Source organism: Podarcis pityusensis, assembly GCF_964106645.2.
Source record: "Podarcis pityusensis genome assembly, chromosome: 5".
Lineage (NCBI taxonomy): Eukaryota > Metazoa > Chordata > Lepidosauria > Squamata > Lacertidae > Podarcis > Podarcis pityusensis.
Window position 1 is genome coordinate 7,988,801 of NC_138032.1, and position 21,219 is coordinate 8,010,019.

At 47.8% G+C, this 21,219-nt stretch overlaps 1 protein-coding gene across 3 annotated transcripts in view; it reads right to left on the bottom strand.

Annotated features, from left to right (window-relative positions):
• The window catches only part of EPHB3 (EPH receptor B3), an 86,250-nt gene that overhangs the window by 41,287 nt on the left and 23,744 nt on the right, over positions 1-21,219 (bottom strand). For all 3 annotated transcript variants that reach the window (XM_081007823.1, XM_081007822.1, XM_081007824.1), the window contains exons 2-3: positions 8,778-8,842; positions 3,497-4,169 (exon numbers count right to left, since the gene is read on the bottom strand). In XM_081007823.1, coding sequence (XP_080863949.1) covers positions 3,497-4,169; positions 8,778-8,842 — 738 coding nt within the window. The remainder of the gene's footprint in view (positions 1-3,496; positions 4,170-8,777; positions 8,843-21,219) is intronic.

Genomic DNA, 21,219 nt, shown 5'->3' on the forward strand with positions numbered 1-21,219 from the left:
TAGGAGTCCCATACCAGCAGCAAGCAGGGATGGAGTCTGAAGTGGGTGAGGACACCCTTACCCCACCATCCCCTTGCCTCGCACCCCATTTCCCACCTTACTTGCCACCTGCATGACATTATGGCTGCAAGATACATGGGCCACAGATTGCCCATCTGTGTTTTGTACGAACAGTATCAAATCTAACGGGAGGTGGGGGTGGAATCACTTAGGAGGATGAACACATGGTCCGCTTATGGAATTCATTCCCAAAAGAGGGAGAACAAACAACAGCATCTGCATGGGGAATTCGTCTATCGGCCATGACAGCTAAACTGAACCTCCATACACAGATGCAGCAAACCTATGTATACCAGATTCTGGAGGGCAAACAGAAAAGAAAGCCATTACCTTCAAGTGGGCTGGTTTCCACACACACAAATCACACGCCCAACATCAGGCAAACGAGTCACTATTAGAGTCCAAAGACACATTCCAGCCAGGCAAGAACACCCAAGGAGGTTGTGAATCTTAGAATCAAAGAATTGTAGAGTTGAAAGGGACCGCAAGGATCATCTAGTCCAACCCCCTGAAATGCGGGTCTCTTTCAGCCAACATGGGGCTCGAACCCACAACCCTGAGATTAAGCTACGGAGCAAAGGCTGGTAAGGAGAGTGGCCTGGAGAAAGAGGATGTGGCTGGGGCGGGTATGTGGCCTAAGCAGAGTTCCAAGGGCCTAACAGAGAGGTCTGGCCCCTGAGCTTGAGGTTCTCCTCCTCCTCTACACGTGACATGACCCTGCGGGATCACACCCCACTAAGCTCAGGTTTTGCAGAAGCTCTCTCCCTGAGAATAACCCTCCAGAGGTAAATCTTGGCAGCCACCAGTGCCAAATATTCAACAGTTCTTGTTGTCGCTGCAGTCTCCCCTGCAGGCACCCTGATTCTCCTCCCCTTGCCTACGCAGGTTCTCTTGACTGATTGATTTAGGAGTCCCAGTTTGCTCACTCCTGAAGGCTTGGAGGAGTCACAGCAAGTTAAGAACAGACATAAAATACCTGGTTGGGTTTTCTTGTTTGGTTTTGTTTTTGCAGGGGGAAGGAGAACAATTAAGAGTGCAATCTGATGCCTGTCTACTCAGAAGAAAGTCCAATTGACTTGAATGGAGCTTACTCTCTGGCACGTGAGTGTGGGATCGCAGCCTAAACTCTACTGCTCTTTCAGGGGCCTTTCAGGATCAATTCATTTGTTGCATTTTTTTATCCCACCCTTTTCTCCGAATAGCTCAAGGCAGCAGACACGATTCTCCCTGTTCAGCTCCTCATTTGATTCCCAACAACAGCCCTCTGAGGTTGTGAGTGGCTTAAGCCTAATTCTCACGTCAACGACAAGTCCCCTTGGCTGCCTTGGACACTACACAGAACCAGCCTCCGTTTCCCATTCGCGGAAGCAAAATAGTAATCATCTACTGTTCCAAAAATTACCCTAAAGGTGATTAAGTGGGAGTGGAGAGTTAATGGACTGAAACAAAACATAGCGCACAGGAGAATTAGTTCTCCTTCCCAACCACCAAAAGAATCAGAAAGAGACTGGCTGTGGCTTAAAAGTTTGCTACTGCCAAAGGGCATGCTATGCTCTACAAATCCAGGGGCAATTGCTCCTGGCCCATTGCTGACCTTTCCTGGGCATGACAGCCTTCTCCCTCCCTTTGAGAAGGTCAGGGAGTTTTTGGTTTGTCTGCAGGAGGTCCCAGGATCACTTCCCAGCATCTCTGGGAACCTGCTGGGAAAGTCATACGCCTGAAATCCTGAACAGCTGCTGCCAGTCAGTGTCTGCAGTCAGGAGCTAGCCAGTATAAGGCAGATTCCTACTGATCTTCCCTTTTGCGGTGGTCACCTGAGCTCTAGAGCAGGTACATACAGCTCAGGCGGCTTGTTCAAAAATTCAGAGCAATTTGAGGCAAACGCTCAGATGGACTCAGGGACTTCTCAAAGAAAGGTGTCTTCATTGTTGGCTGGGCTCCAGAGCAGGCAGAATTCACACTCTGGCAGCCTGAGCCAAGGAGCAGCACAATAGGAGAGACCTCTCTCTCTCTCTCTCTCTCTCTCTCTCTCTCTCTCTCTCCCCCCCCCCTTTCCCCCATTTTCCCTGCCCTCCAAGTTCCCAGATCTTTTGCAGCTGTGATTAAGTGTTAACGTGATGATATACTTTGCATTCCCTACAAAAGCACTAAAACACACACACACACATCAGAGCATGAGTCAATGTCCTAGTGCGGGTGCCATGTTTTACAGACATGTTTTTCAAAAGAACAGGTTTTACAAGAAAGGAGATTCCGACTAAACGCGAGGAAGAACTTCCTGAGAGCGAGTCTACCTGAGAAACTGGTGGGCTCTCCTTCCTTGGAGATTTCTAAACAGAGGTCGGGTGGCCATCTGTCAGGGATTCTTTAGCTGTGACTCCTTCAATGCAGTGGGCTGGACTAGATGACCCCTGGGGTCCCTTTTCAAACTCTACGGTTCTACGATTCCAGGTTCGCAGCCTCGAAGCTGGGAGCAGGCAGTGCTCACTCTTTTGCTTCTCTGGCTACCCCTCCAAGCCACGGATGGCTGCTCCTCAATATCCCAGCACCGCCTCGCAGTGACAATACCACAAGGCTTTGTTTGATTCAGAGTCAATTGGATTTACACTTCGGGAGATAACCCCCAGACACTGAAATAAGCACTCTATGACCAGAGGAATTGGGGGAAAGAGTGCTAAGGAAGAAAGCAGAGATAAGCTGCTTCCTATAGCATCTCTGGCTACCTGCTAGACTTTCAAACACCCACCAGACATTCGCCATGGCAGAAGGTATTAGCGAGACGAGGCCAGTATAAACCTCAGAGGCTTTAATGTGCCCAGGCTCTGACCCAGAAACAGAGACCTTTTAATTTTAAAGCTAAGATGTCGGGAGGTCAGGCTCAAAGGAGAGTGGTGTGTGTGCACACTTCTGGCATTTGTGAGCTGTCAGTTGCATAAAGAGAGAGCAGGAACCTGGGATGGTGGCATCGTTCCAGAGCGGAGGACAAGGTGCTGCTTTTGATCATATAAAGCCCTGAAAAACAGTACGGACTCTAGAGACCTTAAAAGGTTCTTGCCTCTGCTGCCTTCCAACCAGTCCATGACATGCTGCCTTTGCCCCACTCTTGACCATTGTTGGCGGCTGCCAGTTCTGCAGCCTCAAGTTCCTTGCACAGTGTTGTATACAAAGACAAAAGCTAAGACTGACTTGATGGTGTACACCATTATCAATGAGCCGGCCCTACCATGAGTCAGGTGAGACATCTGGTTTAGCTGGCGGAAATCATAATCTAATTAATTTTTTGACCCTTGGGGATGGAGGCGGCGGGAAAGAGAGAGTTAAGAGTAGTGCCAAAATGTCTACACCAGCAGCATACATTGGGCAAACCGGCCAGGAACTAAAGCAACAGTCTCAACACACGCAACCAAGGAACGCCAGGAGGGAGGCCACCACTTACCTAGGCACTGAGTCTCCTTCATAGCCGGTTCATACCCAGCAGCACAGGTGCAAGCTCCCACGGGTACCATCCACTCCCCGTCGCCATTACAGTAGAGTTTCAAGGGCACGGACACTTCCACCGCATTGGGGATGCAGGTGCCCGGAGCAATGACCAAGGAGGTCGGCTCCGCTCCAGTCAAGGTCTCGGGGAAAACGGCAAAGCCAGCAATGGTGCTGGAGCACTTTTTGTAGAAGGCACGGACGGAGATGAGCGACATGCAAGCTCCCAGGTCCTGGAAAGCCAAGTAGAAGCCATTCTTGGAAAGGGGCCCGAAGCTGCGGACTTTGGTGTTCATCCGGCCGGATTCCAGCTTCGAGAAACTCTCATCGGGGGCAATTGTATCCACTTTGACGTAAGGGTTTTCCATCCAGAAGGGGCTGGAGGCAGAGGCAGAGTCTGTGTCCGACTCGTAGTAGAAAAGGTTGAAGGTCTCTTTGCAAGAGCCGGGGATGTTGGGGATGCTGTTGCAGTCGCGCACCGTGAATTTCAGCTCCACGTAGACGCGCTGGACGTCGTGGCGCTCAATGAACTGGGTGCGCAGCCAGTTATTCTGGTTCATTTCTTGCACGTTGCACACCTGATACGTCCGGATGGGGTTCATGGCCTCATCGTAGCCACTGACTTCTTCCCACTGCACAAAATTAAATGACACCGGTCCATTATTATTTCTTTATTTTTAATGAGAGAAAGGGGAGGCATGGCTAAGTAGGGCGTGTCGTTTGGGGGGGGAGGAGAAACTTACTTTTTTGCAATTTTTTTCTCCTAGAAAAAGTGTTTTTTGGATGTGAGGAATTCAAATCTGCCGTTATTTTTGTGATTGGATAACTTTTGGCTTGGCAAGTCTACATCTGATTAAGAAGTTTAACCGCTTTTGGAAAACCAGAGCATTTTTATTTTTTTATTCAAAGTTATAACAAAACATATTTTCCAAAAACATATCCTATTCCCCCCCCCCATTTTTCCTCCCCCCTCCCCCCACAAAACCCATCCCCCCACCCCACCCCCCGACTTCCCTCAGTTCCAGTCTTTGGTTTCTCCAATAATGCTATTTTCTGTATGTTACAGAGTTGTATAAATCCTCCAACTGTTTAGCTAATTATTATCAGTAAAAAAAATAAATGTGGATGTTTATTCAAAACCTGCCAAGGAGTCCAGTTTGCTTTGTTGCGTCTTCAAATACTTTGTGAAAGGTTCCCATTCATCCTTAAAGTCACAGTTATCCTTGTCCCGTAGCTTAAAGCCGGAGCATTTTAATTTGACCTTATGAAACTGTCAGGTAATGCTAAATAATAGTAATTATAAATACTAATAATAGTAATATATAATATAACTGCAAGTATTGGCAGTTTTAATGACTTCTGTCCAATTTCACACACATTCTAACTATCAAGCAAAGCGAAATCATAATAATTTAGCCAAAAATGCTATTTGATTTCCTGAGTCATGCTTCAACTTTTTAGTACCCCTCATTTTTGAAAATAAAAATTGAAAAATTCAAGCCACTCTAAGAAGGGCAAAGCAAACCAGGACACCCAGGCATATCACTGAGACTCTTCCAAACGTAAGCTGTTTGCTACTGAAAAGTTTGGATGCAAGGACATAAAGGCTGCTGCCATAAATCATGGGGAAGGACTGTAGCTCAGTGGTAGGGTATTTGATTTGAATGTGGGAGGTCCCCTGCTCAGTCCCTGGCATCTCCAGGTATGGCAAGGAAAGACCTCCACCCAAAATTCCTGGAGAGCCACTGCTGATCAGAATAGACTGAGCTAGACCAATGATCTGACTCAATGAAAGGCAGCCCCCCCTGTGTTCCTAAATCCCACTGTGGCCAACCAGTTGCCTCTGGGAAGCCCACAAGCCCACTTGACAACAGGGCACAGAGCCCTTTGCCCCCACTGGCAGCTGGTTTCAGTCCTGGGTTGCCTTCTTTGGCAGAGACACACCCCAAAGTCTCCCAAGCTTAAGCCTTTTCCCAGCCCGTCAAGTGCAACATCCTCAGAGCGCAGATGCCAGGAGTGAACCTGGGATGTGCTACTTGCAAAATTCTGCTCCCCACTGCAGAGCTAAGGCCCCTCTCTCCTGTTAAATTGGCACTAATACCCTTTGCACGTGGGATTAGCTGCAGAGGCAGGAGCACACAAGCCTTGGAGAGAAGGCAGGTGAAATTAAAAAAACAAATCTGCATGGGCATCATCCGTTAGCAATCTTAGCTCCATCTCAAAGCCCGAACTGGAAGAAGAAGAAGAGTTTGGATTTGATATCCTGCTTTATCACTACCCGAAGGAGTCTCAAAGTGGCTAACATTCTCCTTTCCATTCCTCCCCCACAACAAACACTCTGTGAGGTGAGTGGGGCTGAGAGATTTCAGAGAAGTGTGACTGGCCCAAGCTCACCCAGCAGCTGCATGTGGAGGAGCAGAGACGCGAACCCAGTTCACCAGATTATGAGTCTACCACTCTTAACCACTACACCACACTGGCTCTCACACTGGAAGTTATGTGAAGGCAGTTAACTCTAGGCAGTTGATCTGTGCCGTTTTCGTACTAGAATATAAAAATCTGGTTTTGCACGGCTGGAATGTAGCTGACCGTAGAGAGTCCCAATTCACTGATTCACCCAGTTTTGCCTCTGGCCACACCCAACACTGACATGCAGCCCACGGAAAATGTTCCAGGAGGAAATGCAAACCTTGGCCTGGAATAGCTCTCATCCCTGGCTCCCAAACCCCGGCCCCATAATGCAATTGGCGGGGAAGCTGGAGGGTGAGGAAGATTTGCTGAAAACTTGCCTGGAGAGAAGAACATTCCTCACCCTCTCACCCCCGAATGCACAGCTTTCATTGCTTGGGGGAGTGGGGGGATGATATATTGGGGGGAGGGATCAAGTTTCTAGTTCTCATGGGTCGTAGCGAAAACCCCACGAAAGCGCAGAAACAAAAGGGAAAGCCGTGGGAAGAGATGAAGTCACGCAACGTCTGCCTGCAACAACTTGCAACAGGCTTTTGTTGTGGTCATGAAGTCAATGATGCTATTAATGAGCAGCACCATTCAGCAATATTGGTTGGTGAACAAACAGGAGGTCAGAGGCCCCAGGACACGTTTGGATGTTATGAGGAAAGGAGCAAACCAAGGTCGCCCATTTTTGTTGCCGTTCTATTATTTGCTAGCAAATTTCCGGTTATGGCAAGTGTTCTGTGTGTGCTCGTATCTGCATCTACTACAGATGTATATACTCTGATGGTGGCGCAGTGCATCTCTGCATATACTGCATTGCACACAGGCATGCGTGTACACACTTATGTGCAAATACACGAGAGGGGAATCCCTGGAAGAGGGGACTAGGCCAGCCTGTGCAACGGGGGAGGCTGCAGTTTAATTTGCCCCATATAACTGAATGGAGAGACCATCCAACCAGTGATACATCGGTTTACGAACAGTCCTGTTAACAAACTATTCGGTTTATGAACTCCGCAAAACCGGAAGTAGTGTTCCGGTTTGTGAACTTTACCTCGGTCTATGAACAGAAGCCGAATGGTGGAAGGGCACTGGCAGCGGGAGGCCTCATTAGGGAAAGCGCGCCTCGGTTTAAGAATGGATTTGGTATAAGAACGGACTTCAGGAATGGATTAAGTTCGTAAACCGAGGTACCACTGTATATAGGATAAAATAAAAGAGTGTACCGAGGTGGCTAAACTCTCTCTTTGGCTCTGGTGACCGCAGTCATTAAGTCTGCTCCTTATGAACATTCCTATTCTGGGTCCTGCTCTTTGGTCACGCTAGAGTTTGACAGAATGATGACAGCTGACATATATCAGTCTCTGAAACTCCCCCAAGGCTTCTTATAATTCTACGCACCCAATATTTTCTGCAGAAGCAGGACAAGGCTAATGGCACAAAACCGACTCCCTTTAAAAATCGAATCATTAGAGGGCTTTTTTTTTTTTACTGCTTGGTTTAATGTAACTATAGTTTAATCTGAACCAACAGCATGCCGGAGTGCCGGAGAACGCTACTCAAATGTCCCCGGTTCACTCTTACCACACTCCTGGCTGCATCAGGAACAACAAGCCTCACGACTCGACTTGCTGTGCTGGTTTGAACCTGGGCTAATGGTTTGTTTCTTTCCAAACAAACCATGAGCTATAGCAAAGGTTTGTTCTTCGGCTTGTTGCTTGTGGCATCTTTGGGGAAAACAAACCATGAGCTCAGGTTCAGACGACACAACGAGCAAAGACCTGTGGTTTGTTGTGGTTTGCTGTTCCAGAAGCAAGCAGGGGAAGATCAAAGCAGAGCTTTTTTTAAGCAGAATGCACTATGGCACAGCTCATTCACGTTACACCATAGTTAAACAATAACTATGGTTTTTAACATGACGCGGGAGCACAAACTTTAAGAAATCACCTATGATTATTCTACACATGACTACAGTTCCCCAAAGAATCAATCTTTTGGTTCCCTGCTATGGTGACCTCTGTCTTTTCCCTTCACAGGCTCTAGACACAGCTCATCCCCACACACAACCTACTCCCCCTTACTTATCCCACTTCCTCCTTTACCAGTCACTGCTACACAAACCTCTGCCTGCAAATTCTGGCATTGCAGGGGGTTGGACTAGATGACCCCCCGGGGCCCCTTCCAACTCTAAAATTATATGATTCTAGGAAATGTTTTTTTTTAATAACTTTGCTTTAAAAAAATCATCTGAGTTATAGTAAGACTGAAGCAGAAGTTCTTATGACATTTTATGGTTTTTTTAAAAAAGAAGTATGCGCTCACATGTCAAGTTAAGCCATAGTTATTGTTTAACTATGGTTTGATGTGAATGAGCACTGCCCTGGTGCATAATGCTCAAAAGGCAAATTCTGCAAATGATTGATTTCCATGGTTTTTATAGGTCTAAGTGGCCTTCTTGGGCTAACCTCATTGCAACTGCTAGGAATTCACATGGGTGGCTGAAGCAATATTTGGGAGTAGCAGGTGAATCCACGAATCACAGAATTGTAGAGTAGGAAGGGACTACGAGGGTCATTTAGTCCAATCCCCTGCAATGCAGGGATATTTTGCCCAGTGCGGGATTCGAACCCACGACCATGAGATCAAGAGTCTCACGCTCTATTGATTAAGCTAAACCTAAGTTGCGGAGACGCACAGGAAAGCAAAGGCAGACAAAAGCAGTGTGGCTCTTAATTTTGCCCACGTCTGGTTCCAACCCAGCCCCTTTGGAGAATGGAACATCTTACCCCAGTCTCGGGATGAGCCGTCCACGCCAGCTCAGACGTCACCCACTTCGTATCCATCAGAGTTTCTAGAGGGTGGGAGAGAGAGAGAGAAACACACAACTTGGAGGTCACTGTTGCACAAAGTTATTAGTTTTATTTCTATACTGCTTGATTGTAAAAGTAAAAAAATAAAAACCACAAGCAGGTTTTACCCAAGGAGTTACACAATTAAATTATGGGCAAAAAACAGTTTAAAAGAACCATTCAAAAGATTAAGATCAGCAATAGACCGAAAACTCTCATTAACATCATTGGGTTATTGGTTTGTTTTCGTTCTTGCACTTATTATGTATTTTGTGTTTTTATGCAGTAAACAGCCCCGAGATCTATGGAGGCAGGGCAAATAAAAAACAAATACAAATAAAATAAAACGTGTTACAGCAACACATGTGTCAAATTACACCAAAAGAGACCATTCCACTTCTGGAAAACAGCAAAGAGGACCTTCAGCTTGGCACACCCCCTAGCCTGGCACAGAAAAACGAGGCAGCAGATAGATTACCGCGAACTGGGTCTCCCACAGAATGACTTTTCACCTGCAGCCCAGTTACGGGGATGCTGCCTGTGTTGGCCCAGCGGATAGCACTTTGTGCATGCTCTGGGACATGGCATTGCTGCCTTTGACCGGTTCCAGAGCTAAGCCCTGTCACTTGAAGGAGGAGAGGAAGAAACAAGAGCACCAGAAACCTACACATAACACAAGCCCCTAGAGATCATTTCTTATTTTTTTAAAAAGAGAAAACTTAACCCTGGGATGGAATGGGATGTGGGAAGATTGCAGGACAAGAAGGGTCCTTGTTACGGTTGAACTTTAGGGCTGTTTTGCCTTCAGGAAGGAGATTTCCCTGGTGTTACACGCTTGGTCTACCCTAATGACTGCCCTTCCTCCACCCTTTTGACCTCTCCCATTCCTCACTTCTGCGCAGACCTGGCAGTAGAGGCAGGAAAAGCTCTCTCTCTCTCTCCCCCCCCCCCACACCTCTATCAGACTTTGGCAGTGCTGGCATGTATTAACCACAGCGCTGGTAGAAGGAGTGCTTTCCCCGTGACTAGGGCGGCGAAGGCTGAAGCAGGTTTATCCAGCAAGAGAAGAGCAGGGAGGCAGCTTCTCATGCGCCGCTCACTCGTGCCGTTTCAAAAAATAGGGGGGGGGGAAGAATTTGACCGTCTGGCCAACATTCCAGCAGCAGATTAACAGCCAAAACCTCCCTGTCAGCATTCCCCAAAGAGCCTCCCAAGTCCCAGCCTCAGCCTTGGGGGTGAACAGAGAGACAGAGAGAGAGAGAGAATGAACAACAGCGCATTTGGGATATTTGTCGGGGCCGTAACCAAAGATGGTTGACCCTGAGTAGCCGTTCTGCAGCTTGCTGGCATCCACGACAAGAGAAAGATGGGCATTTGACATGTGGGACCAAACACTAGCAGGTTGATAACATCAGCTGAGAGAGAGAGAGAGAGAGAGGAAGGATCTGGGGCAAAATCAGATGCGTGGCAAAAACAGTTGTGCGGCCGCAAGAGTTTATAACACAGCTGAGTTCCAGCAGCATAGCAAGCACACATCACAAAAATAGACCCCAGTTCACGACTGGTTGTTTTATTAAAAAGGTTTTGAGTACCTGTCCTTATAAAGAGGTCTCATGAGAGACCGGGCAATGACTCGAGAAAACCAGCCACAAGGGATTACCCTGTAGGGCACAGTTAGTTCGGTTCGGTTCACATTTTGACTCAAATCTCCCTAGTTTGGACTTCCTGAAACAATGTGCAAACTGAGACACAGCTGCCCTTCAAAACCTGCCATTTCTCTGAATTTTGCAAGGCAGTTCTTCAGCCCTGAAAACGTATACAAAATGCGTACACGCATTAGGGGAACATGCACGTATAAAAGCGCACATGGTTGTTGTTGTTTTTTGTCAACCTACAGAAAAGTGTTATAGTAGGGGAAATTGCTTGCAAAAAAAAATGTGTGTACGAGGCAAAACTGCCTTGGAAATGAGTAGATGAGCAGTAAAGTGTGCTAAACTACCGTTGAGTTTTCTCAAGGACTTTTCGCTTAAAAAATGAAATCGCAACCTGATGCAGAAACGGGGCAAACTTGAGGCTGGAAATAATGAGAACTAGATGGGAAGTGAAATGGACAAATTTGTTTGTCGTCGCTGCACCCTTGGCACCCTTCTGTGGAACAAAACTTCTCCATCGCAGTCACCCAAAGTGGCTGGGACCTTCCTGCTCACAATGCAAGAGTCAAAGCTAGACATTATGACTTTATGCAGCTCCTATCCTAATTACCTTCTCCCCAAGGCCCACAGAGTAGCAGTTAGCATTATTTTATTACTTTTGCACATTTGAGAAAGAGAAAGAGAGAAAGAGATACAGTCAGAAAACACCATCTAACTGGTGGCTGTTTTCGGGAATACTCATAGTACTACCAGCCCAGTTTTTTTCTGAATCACACCCAAAACACAGAATCACATCTCCCATCATCCCTGACCCCTGTGGCTAGCTGCAGATGATGGGAATTGTAGTCCAACAACATCTGGAGAACCGCCGGTTTCCCGCCCTTGCTACAAGCAAAGGCTTGCACAAATTTTTCACTTGTCGAGATTTAAAGTAACTCCTGCCTTACAAAACAAACAAGCCACGATAAACAAAGGAGGACATGGTGGCGGGTGTTTTGTTCCTGGTCCTTACAGAACAGGTTGGACACGTGCAGTCCCAACGAAGAGTGGGCGGGAGCAAACCCCAAAAAGCACATGCGCTCCGCCACCGAGATACCATCTCTGCCTTGTGGAGGGGAGGCCAGATATGCGCCGTGCCAGGAAACCGTCACGCCGCTCTCAAAAGTGAGGAATTTATGGCCTGTCAACCGAGTGATCTATCTCCCATCAAAAGGCATGATTGATGGGCTTCCGCGTTTATTGAAAGGAAACTTGCGCGTGCTGGAAGTGGTTTGCATACCACCCATGCTTTGCCCTGAAAACAAGTGCCGTGGAATGCAGCACATGGACGTCCAAAACACTCCCCACAGTGCGCCAGAATGCTGAATCTTGTCTTGAATCTAGAAATGGTTCCCGTCTCTCCCTCTCTCTCTCTTGCCTGGGACTCCCTTCCAGATCACCTAAGCCAGGGGTGGGAAACTAAAAGTTTTTGGACACCCAACAGCACCAGCAAACATGGTCAGAGACAATGGGAGTTGCAGTCTGCAGAGGTTACACACACACACACACACACACACACACACACACACTTAAGGGATGCCAACTTTCTTCAGAGTCCTCCTCAAAGCCCACCTCTTCCACGGTCTTGGTTTTAGCCTCCATCCCAACCCCTCGCCCCAAACTACGGCACACTTTGGATTACATTTTAGTGTCTTAGCCTACATCTGCCACACGTCACTGTCCGCTGCTGGGAGGCAGTGTGCTTGCGCTAAATACCCCTTGCTGGAAACGGCAGGAGGGGAGAGGGTTGTGCCTCCAAGGTCCTCCTTGTACGCTCCCCACAATCATCTGGCTGGCCAATGTGAGAACAGGATGCCGGACCAGATAAAACCGCTGGCCTGATCCAGCAGGGCTCTTTTGTGCCATCAGCTGGATAGCTCAGCTGGTTAGAGTATTCTGATTATAACGCCAAAGTTGCAGGTTTGGTCCCCCGTAAGGGAATATTTCTGCAGTGTAGAGGGTTGGACGAGATGATTATTGGGGTCTCTTCCAACTATGATTCTATGTCGTCCTTCCTTTCCTCCATTGCCTGTTCTTGTGCAAAAGTTTTGTTTGCAGGCTTTTCTTTCTTTGTTTTTAGCCGGTGATTATTGACCATGTTTCCAAGTAAACCATAAACCTCTTCCAGAGGCTCGGAACTGAATCAATGAATTCAAGAAAGGAGATTCCGACTCAACATCAGGAAGAACCTTCTGACAGTAATAGCGGTTCAACAGTGGGAAAGACTCCCGAAGGAGGTTGTGGACACTCCTTCCTTGGAGGTTTTTAAGCAGAGGTTGGGTGGCCATCTGTCATGGATGCTGTAGCTGACGTTCCTGCATTGCAGGGGGTTGGACTGGATGACCCCCGGGGTCCCATAGAATTGGATTCTATGATTCTATGAAAACCCAAAGGGAAAACATTTTGGGAACCTTAATGAACAAAAAGGAAAGGCGCTGGTTATGTGCAGTTTCACATTTTAAACTCACTTCTCATTGTTTTTGCTCACTTCTCAGCCTGACCTGCCTTGTGAAGATATAGAAGGTGACATAAAACAGATGGAAAGCAGGACTTGGTGACTATATTGGAGGCATCTGTCAGAGGTTCTGTCAGGGGTGCTTTAGCTGAGATTCCTGCATCGCAGGGGGTTGAACTAGATGGCTCTACAATTCTTTAGTTCTATGGGCATTTCTAGGCCGCGGGTGGCGCTGTGGGTTAAACCACAGAGCATAGGACTTGCCGATCAGAAGGTCGGTGGTTCAAATCCCCACGACGGGGTGAGCTCCTGTTGTTCGGTCCCTGCTCCTGCCAACCTAGCAGTTCAAAAGCACGTCAAAGTGCAAGTAGATAAATAGGTACCACTCTGGTGGGAAGGTAAACGGTGTTTCCGTGCACTGCTCTGGTTTGCCAGAAGCGGCTTAGTCATGCTGGCCACAGGACCCGGAAGCTGTACACCGGCTCCCTCGGCCAATAAAGCGAGATGAGTGCCGCAACCCCAGAGTTGTCCGCGGCTGGACCTAACGGTCAGGGGTCCCTTTACCTTTTCCTTTTATGGGCATTCTCTAAACTAAAAAGTCCTGTGTACACTGATGGTGCTGCATAAACAAAATGAGAATACTGGATTAGCCGAAACTGTTTTTGTACAGGTCCGTGGCAATATGGAACTATCAAATCTAAGTAAGGATACCAAAGTAGAAGTGGAATTTTGGAGCAACAAAAAAGAAAATAAAAAACCATGTGCTGCCAACGCAGGTGGCAATGCTATATGGGCCGCCTTTTTGCCATCTCCCACTCCCACCCCATCGCCCTTCAGCACCCTCTTGGTGAGACAGCAATTAGTTTTCCAGTTTGGTCTTGCAAGGAGGTTACGCCGCATCCCGGGATTTTAGGAATCCAAGTGCTACCCCCCTGGAACAGAGATGGGGCTGTGATGGAACAGCTGCTCCAGAAGGGTGGGAAGCAGACTGGAGCCTGATCAAAGCTCAAGGATCGCACTGGAAGATGGATGGTTTCCATCTCATGCCAAGGCACCACTCAGACCTGTTTTGTGCAGAAAGCAGATCTTGCCGTAAAACTGTTCCTGGACTATATCAGTTCAGACTGCAAAGTGGGGGACTGCAAGGCTAAATGTTCCCCCAGATGAGGGGGGAAATCCCCCAAGAAAACCAAATGTCAGGAACAAAGTGTCTTCTAGCTTAAGCTAGCTTGCCTTTTGGCAGGCATTATTTTTGCAAGGAAGCATTCGAACACAAAATGCTCAGAAACGACACGGTCCCCAAGAACAGTTGTGCAAATCAGCTGTTCGCACAGTCCATGATTCAGAGCCAATTCAGGCCCTCAGAAAGCGCCAAGCACCAATGACAAACTACACATGTGACACGGTAAATGGTGGGCTTTTAAAGGACTGGCTTCCCTGCGTTAAAACAAAGAAGGAGTATCACAAAATGACCAGGTTCCCAATTCTGTATTTATGCAAAGAACCCTGGGCACCCAGAAATCCATGTAACACCCTTTGCTATGGAGGAACTTGTACGTGTATTTTAAAAATCAATTTAAACAAGGGTGATTTTACACCTTGGTTCAAACTGTAATGCCTAAATTACAGGTGTGTTAGAAGCGTATCAGCTCCTGGTGTGTTCCTGAAGCCAGCACCCCCAAAATGGTACTGAGACCAATGCTGGGGGTGCTCCTTCCCCTTTGAAAAAGCTCAGCAGCAGCAGCAGCAAGAACCCACGGAGGACAAAAGAATTGGGAGAACCCCTGGGGAACCAATTTAGCCAAGGCAAACAAAAAGCTGGACATTTGTAATGGAGGCTTGTAAATAGCTAATCATCTGGTCTCCTATGGCGAATCAGAACCGTTTCCAGGCAACCACGCAGGGTAGCTTCTATTAAGTGGGAAATATCCCCCCCCCCGCAGTGTCAGAAACCGCTAGCGCAGAGGCAGGGAAGGCTAGCAAAAGTTTTCCTGGGCTAATAACGCCGGTGAACTTATTTGCAAAGCTGAAGTAATGCGCGCACCACCGCAAACAGTGGTATTTGCAGGCCTGTGCCTGCCCATCTTCATCCTGCCTGAAGTGTTAAGCGACTACGGCTAGATTTGTGGCTGCAGTTTTGGGGGTTATTTGCTTCATCTGCTCTCGGGGGACCGGAGCAAGGAGTGTCTTGCGCTGGGACAGCCCAAGAAAGAGCCGGAAGAAAGCAGCGGAAAGTTCTAGACCTGCTATCAACCTTGCCTCCCTGTTCAGCGCATGTCCAAAAGGTAAAGCCAACACACACACACACCCCCCTCATGAAATGCCCTTCTCGGAGGTATGTTCCGCCAGAGTGTGCTGATCCATGACAGATGCTGCGTTCTGACAGGAGACGTGCCATTTGCATCCTGATTTTGTCAGGATCCACGAGCTCACCTGAAAGACGGGCGCCGAACAAGGAGGCACAAGAAGAGGCTAAAAATAATTTAAAAAAGAACTATCGCTGCAGTAATTAGAAATCTCGGTAAGCAGTCAACCAAAAAAAAAAAAGCGGGGAAGTGGGGGGGGTGGGGAGCTCAAGAAGACAAAGAAGGAAAAGCCAGAAAGCATCTTTTCAGCAGCTGAAAGAAAAGGGAAGGGACTGTGAGAGACATCAAGGCAAATGGACATAAGGCTGCCCCTTTGCCCCTTCCCAGAATTCCTCTGTTGATGACACTGCAGGCTAAAATTCAACGGATACAGACTTTTCCTAATGCAGAGATACCTGAGCCAAACAAGGTGCTACTTACAGTTTTAATGAATCTTGCTTAAAGGTGCCTACTTTTACTTCGAAGGAGGTGCAGACACATGGAACGCCCCCCCCCCCCCAATTCAGGACATTTGGTTTCCTGCCCAAAATTGTACAAAGGTGCCACTCTGCAGTAAACAGAACTCCATTCAAAGCAGCAACAATATCACCCCCGTTACACCTTGCAGAGGCAAACACTTTTGACCCTGTTCTCAGCGCCCACCCCAAAACAGTGCGGAAAGGAGGGGTGCTTTTTTTTTTTTGGGGGGGGGGGGGAGGGCAACTTCGTTTCCCAAATCCTCCTCTGATTCACTGTCAGCTTAGGCCTACTGAAACTAATATACTGTCGAGCCCCGAGGGCAGAGTACAACTTGCTTCTCCCAACAGTGATTTAACTGCTTTGCAGAGCAGTATATGCTTGTTATATGTGAACGATGGCACAAGTGTCTGTTTTGCTGTGACTAATTATTACATTAGACAGTTTACTTTGTATACACACACACCTCAGCCAGGAAGCCTACGTAATTTGCACCCCCTAGCAGACTCCGGCTAAGTTTTAGGCAGACACTGATGAATTTTTCGAGTTTCATGTTCCCGTTGCATCTTTTGTGCGCCACGTGAAGCATTTTTTAATTGGAAGGCAGTTGCATTTTACAAAGCAATTAGCAAAACGCATCCTTCGCAATGGTCTCAAAAAACAGTGGAGAAAACACACATGCACAAAGGAAGCAGACGTCGGTGTGTGTGTGTGTGTGTGTGTGTGTGTACACACATGCATTTGGACCAATATATTGGGGGGGAAATAGATGCAGGAATTCCTAGACTTTTTGAGCCTGTGGGCACATTTCAGAATTTGAGAAGCTGCCATGGCTATACCACAAAATGTCTGCCGTGGCAAGAGGTGGCAAGTCATAAAACGGCTGCTGCAAGAAGCCTGGCTTCCCAAAGAAAATGAGTGCAAGGGAGAGGTTGCGTCTGAGATCCAAACGTCAAATGACGTTATCTGATCCCTCCCCAGAACAAAATACCGGTTTCACAGGAGGAAAACGGGCGGTGCTTGAAGACACCCCCTCCCTCGACACCAAGGAAAAGCAACACGATACAGACAAAACAGACTGTACCCTCAACATTAAGAGGGGTTTTTGGCCTTCCAGTCAGAACAATATTATAGAAACGATACAACTTTATCTGTATCATAAACTCTGCCATCTCTAGCCTGTCTAATAACACAATACGAGGACATGAGGCCACCATCTTGCTGCAACTAAGCAGCTCTGGGTCTGGTCAATCAATGCCTGAGTGGAACCATGTTGGACAGAAGGAAGACAGGATATAAATGAAAGATTTTGATATATCACAATGTCTGAAACAAGGACGGAGCTATTTGGGGCATTGGCTGGCTTCATGGTTTTTCCCCGCCTTGTGATTTCTGCATAGCACATCATTATCATTTGCTATATATTGCCAGGTCAACAATTACGAAACTGATACCACGTCAAAATGGTTTTGGATGATATATCGCTATAACGCCCAGCTCTACTGAAGACACCATGGGGAAGGGTCATAGGTCAGTGGTAGAGGATTTGCTTTCCATGCAGAAGGTCCAGGCTCAATCCTGAACATCTCAAGGTGGGGCTGGAAGAAGAACCTGCCTGCAATCCTGGAGATTCACAATAGTGAGTTGGATGGGCCAATGGAGCTTCCAAGGTTCCTATCATCTCCATCTGAACCACAAAGCTTGGAAGCTCTGAACCGGCATGCCCAAAGCTCCAGGTCAGGGATGTCTGGAAGCATCCTTTGCCAGCTGCAGAATATCCTTAAGACAGGCAGAAAAGGAGTACCGCGGAATGAAAGATTAACCACAGCAAAGGGAGAAAGTAGAAAGCGGGAGGGGGGGGAGGAGGCAGATGATATCGTAGAACAAAGGGTGCGGCTGAGCCAACCGATTCTCCCGGGATACGTGCCGAGTCATAAGGGGCAAAATGCAATCTGCAGCTTGTTTCAGGTGCTCTGCTCCTCATTGAGACTCCTGGTTCCAAGTTTTACTGCGGGCAAGTCAGAACCTCATTAAGAGATACTAACTGTTTGGACCGACATCACAGGCCATTGCAACGTTCTTGGCTGCTGAAAGAGCAGGCTGGGGCATGGTACCGCAGGGAAATGCCTTTTATGGGGGGCAGGGGGGGGGAGAAGCTCCAGCCTGCCACCTCTGCCAGCAGGTCGGCACTCCTCCTTCCAAGAAACTATCCGATTGCGAGGATAGATTTCAGCCAGCGACTAGGACTGAAGTAGACTGGCAAGCATATTCAAGAGCAATGGCGCGGAGGCTACAGGAACTCAATGGCAGAAGCAAGTACCAGGACAGGGAAGGAATTATTTGCTTGTTCTCTCGCAGAGACGTTTTCCTCACATCTCTTTCCTACGTGGGGCTTCCCGGGACAAGCAGCAGTGTATTAAGTTGTCACATAAAACGACTCAATGGTGGCACAATGGGTTAATGCGCCTGGCTGTTAACCAGAAGGTTGGTGGTTCGAGCCCAGCCAGGGATAGATGTGGGCAGGACCATTCTTAGAAACTCATAGATATATAAGCTATTGCCCAAATGGCACCTTCTCTCCCCCCCCCCCAATGTGGTTTATTATTAAAATTATAATTACTATTAAGGGGGGGGATCTCAAAGCAGCTTGCAAGACATTAAAACATCAAATAAAACAATCCAGAATAAAACAAATTCAGGCTTCAAGGAATTTTTTTCAGATACTTCTCTCAGTGATAGTTTGCTCTCCCCAATATTTACCTAGTCAATTTATATAGCTGCCCCATAGTGAAGTACTGTAGGAAGCCAGGGTGGGGTAGTGCTTAAGAGTGTCAGACTAGGACCTGGGAAATTAGGGTTCAAATCCCCACTCAGTCCTGAAGCTCACTGGGTGATCTTGGAATCAGTCACAGCCCCCTAACCTACCTTACAGGGTCGTTGTAGAGATTAACTGAGGAAGTGGGTGAAGCATGGACTCCGTGGAGAAAATGGTGGGATATAAATTGCAATAAATAAGCTATTCTGCTTAGCTGCTGGAGAGAGATGGAGCGGCCAGCCAGATGGAGATCTCCATTTGGCCACAATCGGTCCTGCTCCAGTTGCAAAACACGCCTGGCTAATTTTGACCACTGTTCCTGCATTGCCTGGGGTTGGAGTAGATGGCCCTCGGGATTCCTTCCAACTCTATAATGCTAGCATTTTAGCATCATTTCACAAGGTATGGTTGTGAATTTCTGTACTCATGCCTCCTGCTAGAAAGGTAACCAAAACAGCAGTTATGACCCCTGAAACTGTGTCGCGCTTCTACCCCCATACAAGAAAGTAAGCCTGAGAGTCGTTTCATCACCCCTGCAGCGGGAGCCCCAAGGCCGGCAGTCCAACTGGTAGTGCTGACCCCAGAGAGGGGGAACCTCCCCTGCCCAAGCTTTGGCTCCCTGTCCAGCTCAGGAGGTAATTGTGGCCGCAGCAAGCAACCTTGTGCTCCCTGCATTCAGCCACCTATTGGCACAATTAATCCCAGCGACATTCTGAACAGCATCACAAAGGCCTCTGGAGAGAGCGCCTTTGTCCGGGACAAAAAACCGCCTGTGGCAGAGAACATGAGGTCGCACTTTTCCCGCTGACATGTAGGTTTTTTTGCAAATGCAAAAGCATCAGCCACACAGAGTGACAGCATAGTTGGGGGGTCAGCCCCTGTGTGCTTCCCTGCCCTGCAAAACTTCCAAATTCTCGCCAATCTTCTTGCCTTTTGGAAAGAACCTTCATTGTCCCCAGTCTCCAAAAAAGTTGCACACTCTGGGGTAGGGAAGGCAGCTGCCCTGGTAAGATGTTATCGCTGTTTGTTGACGACGGGGCCCGTCACCGATCCCTACACTGCCAGGATGTTTCATGCACTAAACTGCAAGCTGTTGCGCTTTTTTGCGGGGGATCTAGATGATTTATCCTGAGATAACTCTCCTGTTGCAGAGCAGGGGCCGGGAGTGTCATTTGCCTCTGCAGTCGGAACCACAAAAATGTCGTAGTGAAAATGAGATTCCTCGCTCACTGCTAGTTACTGACAGCGCTATGCAGAAAAACTTGCTGTGTAAGCGTCGCAGGAACCAATTGGACAGTGCCCATGACAGCACCAGTATTACCGTATTTTTTGCTGTATAAGACTCACTTTTTCCCTCCTAAAAAGTTAGGGGAAATGTGTGTGCGTCTTATGGAGTGAATGCAGGCTGTGCAGCTATCCCAGAAGCCAGAACAGCAAGAGGGATTTCTGCTTTCGCTGCGCAGAGATCCCTCTTGCTGTTCTGGCTTCTGAGATTCAGAATATTTTTTTCCTTGTTTTCCTCCTCCAAAAACTAGATGTGTCTTATGGTCTGGTGCGTCTTATAGAGCGAAAAATACGTCTCCTCCAACCAGCCTTCACCAGTTATGTTCTAATAGCTCTTTTAAGAAGGTTTTGAAAAGAGTAAGAGAGATCATTCTCCAGAGCTGGAGTGCTCATCTAGCTCCACTTTATTTTTCAGAAAAGGGAAGGGACATTTACCCTCTCACGAAGTTACACAGAGGCTGGCACAGCCTCTGCCAACCTGGTGCATTACAGCCGATTTGGATTACAATTTCCACATCCTCCACTGATGGGAGATACAATCCAGAAGAGCTGGAGAGCAAAATTTTGGCCAAGACTGCCTGGACACGGCCCCCGCTGCCTTTGAAACCAGCCTTTCTCCCTCCGTTTTCCTACTTTTGTAAAAGAAAAAGAAAAGCTGAACAAAGATGGCATTTGCGCTGATGGGTGCAACCAGCTTTTGGCTGCAAACACAGCTCAGGTGTGTGTCTCCCCCTCACCTGGCTAAGGCGAGTTTGTGCCTTAAATCTACAAGGCCGCCAAAGAAACATCACAGAGTCTCCCTAATTAAAGAGAGAGAGAGACAGAGACCAAAGTTTGGGAGTGTATACTTCATTATCACCATTTCAGTTCTGCCAAAAGGAAAACTCATGGCCAGGTCAACCCCACCTTTGTGCACTTCAAAGCCCAAACACGCTTGCTTGATAATGGCCTCAAAAAGCAGCTTTGAAACGAAGCAGCAGAGAAAATGGACTTTTTATCTCTCCCGCCCCCTCACCTCCAGCTGGCCACCTGCCCCACCTCAACTGCTGGCAAGAGGAATGAGCCCCTGCGCCTCTCAGCTTAATAGGAGAACCCCTTGCCTCTGACAAAGCACATCTCATGAAAGATTCAGAAGGGCTGTGCGCTGCGGAAGCGGCCATGACAGGTTTGAGAGGAGGTGGGGTGGGAAGAAAGGCAGCGAAAGAGAAGGTCTGAGCCCCAAGCCGTAGGACCCGTTGCAAGATGCAAGCAAAGCCCTGCATGTCGGGGTGGAAAAGGAAGGGGACAAGAGAAAGCGCGGAGAGCTCAGGAT